At 40.2% G+C, this 10,982-nt stretch overlaps 1 protein-coding gene across 5 annotated transcripts in view; it reads left to right on the plus strand.

Annotated features, from left to right (window-relative positions):
- The window catches only part of LOC106947589 (gamma-crystallin M3-like), a 34,256-nt gene that overhangs the window by 15,671 nt on the left and 7,603 nt on the right, over positions 1-10,982 (plus strand). The window contains exons 2-4 of one of the 5 annotated variants that reach the window (XM_015032700.1): positions 4,936-4,955; positions 5,034-5,276; positions 5,364-5,686. In XM_015032700.1, coding sequence (XP_014888186.1) covers positions 4,936-4,955; positions 5,034-5,276; positions 5,364-5,642 — 542 coding nt within the window. In that variant the 3' untranslated portion in view covers positions 5,643-5,686. Of the gene's footprint in view, positions 1-4,852; positions 4,956-5,033; positions 5,277-5,363; positions 5,687-8,567; positions 8,643-8,752; positions 8,996-9,085; positions 9,525-10,982 lie in introns of those variants that run through there. The other 4 variants (XM_015032696.1, XM_015032699.1, XM_015032694.1 and 1 more) reach the window with 4 other exon arrangements.

Below are 10,982 nucleotides of genomic sequence, written 5' to 3' on the forward strand. Positions count from 1 at the left end.
AGGAGCTTCAGGGAGATGGGATATGGAGGCATGAGGTTCATGAGCATGAGGAGGATCATGGATTCCTGGTATTAAATATGTCATGTTTAATGCCGGTGAATAAAAGTATCTTGAAATGATGATAATTTTGTCATGATTGTTTATTAACATCTGGTCTAAAATACTCATCAAAACATGAAACATCAATAAAATGTAATACAGATTTATAACCTAGATTCATACTGAAATGGACTGGATCCTCTGCACCCATTCCCCTGCACCGTTTTGCAACCATTTGAGGAAGTGCTATGGAGATAAGTGCAGTCAGGGACTTTTGGACAATTGTTCACAGTCCTTTCACATAATTTAGGGTGGCAACTTCTCCATAGATATTGGAGCTTTCTGAAGAAAACGTAAAAACATTAACTTTGTGGTCTTCAACCCACTTTATACACCACACAGCCATCTCCTTTGGCTGTATGGTGTTATTAAAAATATTGTTCTTTTGGAAGACTGATCTGAATCCAAGCTACAACGTCCAGGCTGATGTCTTTAGATTTACTTCAATATTTAGACATATTGGTTTTCCTCATGATATTTTATGACTGTAGTAAAACAGCCCCAAAACAAGATCCTGGCACCCTTATGCTTCACAGTTAGGATGGTACAAAGGTAAATGGTTAAATTCAGTCGACAGCTATAAGACAAATACATTCCCCATCCTTACTAGGCCTGAGCAGTGAAGTGCTGCCCGTATATTATTCTTTTCCGCTGTGGAATCGCAAATTTGGGGGCTTAAACGTATTCAAAAACTCACCTAACTTTGCCGAAAATTGTCCCAAGTTTGGCAAAGCAAGCAAAACTCTACAACTTTCATACACAATGGCCAAGTAGCACAAAACTTGGTATAAAACATCCAGGTTGGATGCCTGACGAGACTAGCTGTGTCTGAATTCAAGGGCTGCATCCTTCGAAGGACCAGGTCTATGTAGGAAGACATCTGCAAGAGAGAAGCTGTGAATTCGGACAGGTCTAGCCTTCACCAACTGTTCCCAACCTCAGCGTAACCTATGTCGCCTAGCAAGCATGACAGTGTTGCAATCATGATTAGAGTGGTGCAGAAGAGATGGACGAGATGTTCATCTGTTGTTTTATGTGCACATATGTAATATTTGAGGAATTACAAGAGTTGTACCATAGGCGCAGATATGCGCCGTCGCTGCAGCAAACAAGAAGGGGCAGGGACGCCCCCTTGCTCAATTAAGTTTCTTATGTATACATTGCATGTATTCATCATACATGGGTTTTTTTATCATAGTTGATCATGTTGCTTTTCATGTCTCCTTATTTCTTTTATTCCTCCTATGATTGTGATAGAAATATATAGGCCTTATTCATAATGGAAAAGAACTGTGAGCTGCACTGAAGTAAATAAAAGAGAGACGTTCAAATATGTGCTGAGAATTGGAATTCCTTCCTAAAGGTGAAGGAGATATATCACAGATTTCAAAAGAAAATATAAACAGGCGACAGCAGACAAAGTAGGAAATAGCGCCCCCTTCATTTCCGGAGTGCAATGGTCCCATTTCCAAAGGTCTGGTCCTGCCCATTTCTGTTTGCTGCAGCAAGGTCCTTCTCAGAGGACCTGGATATAGTGTCCCATGGGTTTGCAAGGCTTGGCCGCCACAGAGCCTTCGCAAAGACTCTGGGTGCAATCGAAGGCTGCCACATCCACATTAAATGTCCAAGCAGCCCTGATAATCAGTGATATCGGAATAGGAAGCTATTCCCATCCATAATATTACAAGCCGTTTGTGATCGTCAGGGCAGCTTCATTGACATCTACGTGGGCTGGCCCGAGTCAGTACATGACTTGAGGGTACTCCGCCACAGCCCACTCTACAGGCAGTCAGTCTATCCTCCTCCAAGGCATTTCATTCTTTCAGATGGAGGGTACCCATGCCTCCAACATCCACTCCCCCTCATCATTCTGTACAAGAGGCCACTTCAAGGTGTAAGAGCTCAGCTCTTCAATACTCATCATGAAGGAGCATGCTCCTTCGAGAGACATCGGATGATGAAAACAATGTTCCATGCCATTTTTTATTTTTTTTGCAAGTCCTGGAGGTGCACCCCATCTTTGTACCTCATGCAAGTTCTGGCCTAGTGTTTCTGTGTGCGTGTCTGCTTTACCTCCCACTAAGACTTTGGTTGTGTATAAATATTTATATGCTTCCTCTCCTGAACCAGGATATTTGTAGTCCTAAAGAGGAAACCACAAAATTGCAGTTGACAAATACAGCAGTACAATCAATTATATTTATGTTTATTTGCTGGTGACAATAAAAAGTGACATATTTTTTTTAAGATGATCCCATTTCTTTTTGGTTTGCAAAGTTGTCACCTTGTCCTGGAGGCCCATCTTCTCTAGAGTAAACCTAGCACATACAGAAAAAGAGAGACAAAATGCCTGAATCTTGAGAGGAATGAAAATTTTCAGAGCAGGCCACAGTATGTATGGCATAATCTTTGGCCCCTCAGGGAGATGAATTGTCCTGTCTGCTCCTTGGTCCCTAAAACAAATGGACAAATTAGTGTAAAGTGACATGTGTTGTTTAATATTGAAACTGAGCTTAGCTATGTACTTTTTCTGGTGACCAGGTTCATGTGTGGATAAGTTTAAATATTTCTGTGAAAATTCCAAGATACTACAAGTGCTTTGTTTTATACTGAGATTTACTTACATTTAAAAGTAAACTCTTCATCACGTTCTGTTGATAAAGTTGTTCTAAAATAATAAAAAAAGGTTAATTTGATCATAAAATATTTTAAAATGTATTGAATTTTTCTACCACAAAGAATAAAAGCAAGTGATTTATTTTTCAAATATAACCTTCAGCTCTCATGTAAGAGACTACAGTTGAATCTTAACTGAAATTTAACATTGACCATGAAAATGCTTACATGAAAAGGAATTTGAAATGTCGCCAAAATGATTTGGTCAGGAAAAAATAAATGTCAATGTTACATACATTAACTGCGCTTAATTATATCAGTGTTTAGCTTCCTCTCATTGGGGAAAAGCCACTGGGATTTTGAAAATGATGTGTTGTGAGTCAGGTCTTTTCTCAATCTCCCTGCCAGCTGATAACTGTCAAGGAGAGCTGGCTGGTAGTGTAACTGGAACACTGAGATCTCCGAAAACGTCAGAGTAATATTACAATGAAAAACCTATTGATAAATCAGATATTTGAGTCTTACACTGGTATATTCTTGCCTAAAAAATTATTAAAGTAAATTTTGTATTAATTAAAAAGTAATATATACAAATTTAATTACAGCTTTCATCACTTTCCATCCTTTGACGCTAACCTTGAAAAGCTGTCCCCGATCCAAAACAAATTATGGCATATGGTGGGCCATGAAAGATACATGAGACGCATCCTTCAAATCTGGTAAAAGGAAGGGAGCATTTGAAGGCTGTATTTGGAAGAGTCTTCGAATTTATTCAGGCCTTGTCGTAATGCCATGACGTGCAAAACTCTGCTTGCCATAGTCCAAGAACACACATTTTCAATCTGAAAACAAGATTTCATGTCTTTTGTTCTCAAAACTTTTAATACTTTTGCTTACATTTTCATTTTGAAAGCAGGACTTCATGTCTTTCTTCTCAAAACTTGTAATGCATGTACTCAAAACTTCTCCTTGCACTCAGACTTAGTCTCTGCTCGCTTCTGAAAGATGGAACTACCTTTTAGCACAATCGCCTGGCTACCTCTGTCCCAGCAGAATGAAAGTGTTATACTGGGTGCGTTTGTTTCCTTTTAGCGGGTGTGCTTGTGTGGCTACTATCGATTGTAGCACCTTGCACCACCCACTGGATGAAAATGAGTGCTCCCGGATTATGGCGGAGAGTAAACAGAAAGTTTTGAAACAAACCACTTGCTAATGATTAAACAAAAGAATGTGGTACCTTCAGGCATCTGGATAGTGTTCCCATGGCCAAGGTTGAACCAGATTGGTGAAGCTCTACAAGACTCTTCCTGATGTCCTGGCCAATTTATTTTGACTTTCCCATCATGTCAAACAAGACAGCAGTGTGTCCAGATATGACCTTAACAACATCCACAGTTGTGTCTGCAATTAACTCAAATGTGTCTGTTAACCTATCAGAGGTTTCTAAAGTCATAACATCACAATCTAGGCTTTTCCTATTTTTTAAAGACACAATGTTCATTCTGTATATTAACATCTGAATTCAAAGCAAGTTACAAAATAATCTCTAAGAAAATTTTCTCATTAAGTTTTCTGACAATTAGCAAATAGAAAAAAAATTAATTCTTATTCACCTAGAACAAGAACAATATGGCCTGATTTAACTTAACTGATTTAACAGACTTTTTATTCAGTGAATGTAAATATCTGGTTTCCATTGTAAGTTTCACGCAAAAACAAAAGTAATCTTTTTCTCACAACATGGTACACTTACAGTACAGTTATTACCATAGAAAAATAGATTGCACCAAATTTGTTCATATTGACTAAATTGAGTATCTTGAGTGTTGAAGTAAATTTTCACTTTGTAAACACCAAAAACAAAAAAAAGTCATAGTTTAGATAACCACAGCAGAAACAATGTTTCATTCAAAAATGAATTCTTAACATTCACATGGCGCAGTCTATAGAAACAAGCACTGTTAAAAATGCTGCTTGTAAAATCTGAAATACCTTTCTAAAGACTGAAGACAAAGAAAAAAAACAGAACATAACCTCTGCATTCTGTGCAGCTCTATAGTAACTTGCTTAGTTAGTAGTTCTGTGAAGGGAAGGTCAGTTGTTCTTTACATTTGCTCAGGTATAAAAGGAAAGGGTTAAACCAGGTAGGAAGGCAGAGCAGGAGCAAGAGCAACCACTCATCAGCAGCCAACATGAGCACCACTGAGATGAGCAACACTGACATGAACATGAGGGGCAAGGTAGGCAATCTTTAGGGATTGAAAAATATTTATTTTGTCAGATAGTAACTGATTTCAAAAGATGGTTGTCTTTTCCAGATCATCTTCTACGAGGATCGGAACTTTATGGGTCGCCACTATGAATGCATGAGCGACTGTGCTGACATGTACTCCTACATGAGCAGGTGTCACTCCTGCAGAGTGGAGAGCGGCTGCTTCATGGTCTACGACCGCCCCAACTACATGGGAAACCAGTACTTCTTCAGGAGGGGAGAGTATGGTGACTACATGAGCATGATGGGCTGGAGGGACTGCATTAGGTCTTGTCGTATGATCCCCATGGTGGGTTGGTGTATCTTTATGCTAACCTGAACTAACAGCAGCATATTCATTGCCTTTAAATTTATTTATTTTTTGTTTCCTTTACAGTACAGGGGATCCTACAGGATGAGGATCTATGAGAGGGAGAACTTCGGTGGCCATATGCATGAGTGTATGGATGACTGTGACTCCTTCATGGATCGTTACCACATGTCTGACTGCATGTCCTGCCATGTGATGGATGGTCACTGGCTGATGTACGAGCACCCCCACTACAGAGGCAGGATGATGTACATGTGGCCTGGAGAGTACAGGAGCTTCAGAGAGATGGGATATGGAGGCATGAGGTTCATGAGCATGAGGAGGATCATGGATTCCTGGTATTAAATATGTCATGTTTAATGCTGGTGAATAAAAGTATTTTGAACTGAGATCTTTGTCATGATGGTTTACTATTTATAAGGCTATGATACCTGGTCAAAGATATACATATGGCCTGGATTTATATTGAAATGTAATAAAACTGGTCAGTTAAAGACTTATTTCCAAGAATGTAAAAATGTTAAAGGCTTTAAGAGAAAGAAATGATTTTTCTAAAAAAGTGATATAAAATGTTTGTACGAAAAAACGATCAAGACCAAAGCGGAGAAGACTCACAAAGTGAGTGAGCACTTTGTTGCTTTTTTTATGAAGTGAAATAAATTATATTTAGAGTAAATGCAGGATTAAGGGTTTTATTTATTTGTTTCGAGGTGGATAAGTTGTAGGTTTATCCTTACACAGTTGAGTTTGTGGCTTTTGTTGCTGATGTTGCTTTCAGGAGCTGTGATTAAAAGGTCCTCTGTCAGTCCAGATGGTAACTATAGGAGGCTGTCAAACTGAAGAGGAAGGCATTTGTGCCTGATTTTTCTTAACCTTCCCGTGACCTTAAGAGTCAGGGTCATTTAGACCCCACAAGTTTTTTTACTCTGTTCGCCTCCTAAAGGGATTGACTGAACCCATGTGCACTTTTAAGCAGTTTTTTGTGTGTGTGTGTGTGTGTGTGGTTTTCGAATCTGACAGTCTGACGTTACAATCCCCCAACTTCCCTGCTTTCCAACCGTGACATTTTACGTGCTCTTCCTGAGTGTCAAGCTAAAACCACGGAAGGGTTAAACAGCTTCTGAAACAGCTGACAGGATTTCAGAAAGAAAGGAATTTGAAGAGACTGTAGAAAAGAACCATTGATAAACCTCAAAGAAGTTGAAAATTTGTCTGCGACTCTGAGTAGGAAAGACTGGACATTGCACTACTGTCATGGTTAACATGTCTCTTTAATGTATGGAGGATTGAGACAACAACTGCAAAGTGGTGGAACAGTATTTAAGACAGGCCACCGGAAAGTCTCTTCCTACCGTAACTTGAAAACTTATTCAGAAGTGTTGAGAGAGCGGGCTCTTGACTTTCTGTCAAACCTCCTATTTAGGAGGAGCAGAGTGGCTTTTATCCCAGCCTTGCAACAACAGACCAGATCTTTACCCTGGCAGTGTCTCTCCAGAGCAATTTTATATATTTTAATGTTCTGTTGGCATATTCTATTCACAACTTTCACCATGCTTGCAGTCAAGTGTGAAGCAAAGAAGATGTGAGGTATCTTCTCTAAGGCTGAGACCATGAGCCTTAAAATGGACTGCTTCTTCATAATGAGGCCTAAGTTTCTAACTCAACCTTAGGAGTTTATGTTTCTCTGTGGCATAAGACACATGAAGTGTCTTCATGAACATGAAGACACTTCATGTTCATGAAGTGTCTGAAGACACTTTGACAAATTTAGGGCATCGTGTACAATACTGTTGTTGTTGGCAGTGCTCTTGTCTTTTATAGTGAAGAACAACCTGAGACTAGGAGTAATGTTTATAAGTTACCATTGAGTCCTGAAATGTGACTAAACCAAAACACAAAATAAGGGATACATGTGGCTGAAGGGGACGTTCTCAATGAGGTGGCTTGGCTGAACCTTAGAGCTCAGAATAGACTTGATGAGCCTCTGCACCGCAACAACTGAGTTAAGGTCACAATTGGGCAGACCCAGAAGAAACTGCAGGGACTGCATTTCACTTCTGGATTGGGACACCATGGAATCCAGAGAATGAACTGAAGACTGATACTGAAGAGAGGGATGCCTGGATTTCTCTCCCCGACCCATAATGGCCATAGCCTGGTCTTGGATATGAGGAAAGCAATGGATGTATGGATAAGTGAAATGTGATGCCAAATTCTACTCACATTTTGGCTTATGAATGTAGTTAGTCAATAATCACTTTTACCTGCTCGATACTGAATTTAATGCATGTTGTTGAGTGTTTCACTTGGAAAAACTACCATAAAGATCCATCTTTGAATGAGTCAACGCAGTCAATGTTTTGGCGTGACCATCACAAAGCCCTTATCTCAATCCTACTGATCAGTGGTTCCATACCTGGTCCTAAGGTCCTACATGTTTTATGTTTCCCTATTCTAGCACAGCTGATTCAAATGATTATATAACCTTATGTGCATGCCTCTACTTGTTCCAGAAGCCTCTTAATCTTTATTCAAGCCAAGGGTACAGCAGTAGGGAAACTAAATAATACGATCAGGACAGTGGGCCCCGAGGACCATTATGTGGGACCTCTGCTTTGTGGGCAGATCTGAAATGTATGTAAACTTTTGACTTTGAGGACATTGATAAATAAATGTCTGACAAAGTCTTACTTTCAACAGTGTGGCATTAGAAAAACTAAACTATTTTAGTAATTCAAACTGACCTAACATAAGAGAGGTTTGGCCTGATTTAACATCTGTCAGTGAGGAAAAAAGATGTGCATGAAAACTTCTGGTTTCAAGATATGATTGTTGTGTTTTTTGGTAGTTTGATTTTAAACCAAATTCCAAAAAAATGTCTCCTCGATCATATGAAGTCAGTCCTCATTGCTCTTTGCAAATCTCTTTTGTGTTTTTATAGGATTCTTTCTGACCATGGTGAAATCCTCAATAGTGATATCACTGACTGTTGATTTTGGAATCATAGGACTTTTACATATTTTCTCTGAACAGCCTTCAGTCCAACTGGGAGGCCAAACGTAGGATTTCAAAAAGGGGCTTTGTTTTAGCTTGACAAAGGATTTATATTTGAAATCTTCGAGGGCCCAGTCATGTGATTACAGTACAGAACCACAGTCCAGTAAATGGCTCTATACCATGCTGCTGGGTCAGGGATTTAAACAATGGGGCCCCACTGACTCTGTAGGGTATGGTCAGGTATAAAAACGAGGGTTAAACCGAACAGAACGGCAGTGCAGCGGTAGCAGAACCAACATCAGCGTCTCACCTAGAAGCATGTCCACCACTGACATGAGCATGGGCAAAGTAAGCTTCACAATACCCTTAATTATTTATTAAATCATAGATGGTTTAAAGTAAAGGTGTTTTTTTTTGTTTTTTTTCAACTTGTAACAATAACGCCTCTTGTTTCACAGATCATCTTCTACGAGGACAGAAACTTCCAGGGTCGCTCCTATGAGTGCATGAGCGACTGTGCTGACATGTCCTCCTACCTGAGCAGGTGTCACTCCTGCAGGGTGGAGAGCGGCTGCTTCATGGTCTACGACCGCCCCAACTACATGGGAAACCAGTACTTCATGAGGAGGGGCGAGTACGCTGACTACATGAGTATGATGGGCTGGAGTGGTGGAATCAGGTCTTGCCGTATGATCCCCATGGTGGGTTATAAGAAAATGTTTTGATAATGAAAATGAGGTTTGTCCAGTCATAAAACGCTGCATTCATTGTGTCATAATGTCTCCAAACAGTACAGGGGATCCTACAGGATGAGGATCTATGAGAGGGAGAACTTTGGTGGTCAGATGTATGAGCTGATGGATGACTGTGACTCCATCATGGACCGCTACCGCATGTCTGACTGCATGTCCTGCCATGTGATGGATGGCCACTGGCTGATGTACGAGCAGCCCCATTACAAAGGCAGGATGATGTACATGAGGCCTGGAGAGTACAGGAGCTTCAGGGAGATGGGATATGGAGGAACCAGGTTCATGAGCATGAGGAGGATCATGGACATGTGCTAGAAATGTTTATTTTGAAAAAATTATATAAAGTAAAGATGAAACAAAAACCAAACTGTGACTTTGTCCTAAAGTGAATGAAAGGATCTCAAAGTGTAGGAGTTTGAGAGATTATTTCACAAAATATGGGACTGATTATTTCATATAATTATTAAACATGGTGGTGGGAATATAGTTGTCACATATTCTACAGTTTCTACAGTGGTTTGGATAACCACTGTAGAAACAATATGCTTCATTCAAGTCACCCACAGGACGGAGGAAATGTGAGCAGCTGCTAATATCAGTCAGTTTCCAAGTGTCTTGAAATCCTTCAAGTGTCTGCTAGAAGGCTGATGATGAAGCATCATAGTGAGTCTATCACCTAACCCGAGACCAAGTCAAGAACAAGATCCGAGTGTATCGAGACCGAGACAAGACTAAGACTTTTAGGTTCCAAGACCAAGACCAGCGCCCCGCGCTACACGACACAAAAAAAAAGCTGCTTCTCAAACTGATCTGAAAGATCCACATTCTCCTAAAAACACCTAGATATTAAATGCTTAGAGCTGAAATAAATCATAATTATCAATTCAAACTCGTCTTTGTTCTGCTTTGCTTCCATCTCTGTGTCACAATCTGCAGAGGTTTCACATCGCGCCTAATAAGATAACGCCCTGGGTTGTTGCTCATATTGCCTATGTCAGAAACTGTCTGCACCATTAAACATAGCAATCATGACAACGCACTAACGGTAAACAGTCAACTATGAATACTGTCCAAGGAGCTACAAGCAAAAAAATAATCAGGCAAAAGCAGCGAACCATGTCTGTTTTCGCTCTCAACCGCTGCGTGAAGCCAGGTAGCAGATGACAGGTGACGAAAATAATCAAAGAGCAATGAGCATGCGCTGTGTGTGATCTTACGTTCTTGTATTTTATTTATTTGATGATTAAATAAACATATAAAATAGAATAATAACAGTTACTACAGTGTGCGCAGAGAGCATTACAAAAACAAAGAACGGTCCTGAGTGAGACTCCAGTCCTAGTAAAGAGCCGTTCAGAAGAATAGGCTCGTTCGTGAATGTTACATCACTATATTGAAGACTTTGATAAATAAATCTTTGCTCACAGCATTGTCGCACATGTGCAGCAATGCCAGTTAAAACCTCCGTACAATAAGCGCAGGAAGTGATAACTTTATTTAATCGCCAACGCAACATTTTGTCACTGCATAGCTAGCTAGCTTTGCTAACATCACTTCCACATAGCTTACCTTTGTTTGAACTTCCTCAAAGTGACGCTAAACGTTGGACGTAGTCCCCACCGTCTCTAAAAACGAAGCACTGCTTAATTCACATGTCGTTATACGCTTTCTTGTGATTTATGAAGGTAAATTTATTACCGACGATTACATAGCATCTTCTCCCGCTCCGAGACAAACTGCGCACTGGGTCAGAGTGCCGCGTGCGAATGGACCTTACCAAGCTCCGCCCAGAAACGCCCCTCGACAGTCCCTCGTGGCTGCATGTCTCACAAACAAAGCCTGGCGGAGCTTAGTTTCTATGTGTAAACATGGCGTCTTTAGTCTCAATTGACTCTCTACAAAGTATTTCTGAGTCGATTAGTGTAGAATTTCTGCC

Source organism: Poecilia latipinna, unplaced genomic scaffold (assembly GCF_001443285.1).
Source record: "Poecilia latipinna isolate Pla-1442-1.1 unplaced genomic scaffold, P_latipinna-1.0 Scaffold248, whole genome shotgun sequence".
In the NCBI taxonomy this organism is placed as follows: domain Eukaryota; kingdom Metazoa; phylum Chordata; class Actinopteri; order Cyprinodontiformes; family Poeciliidae; genus Poecilia; species Poecilia latipinna.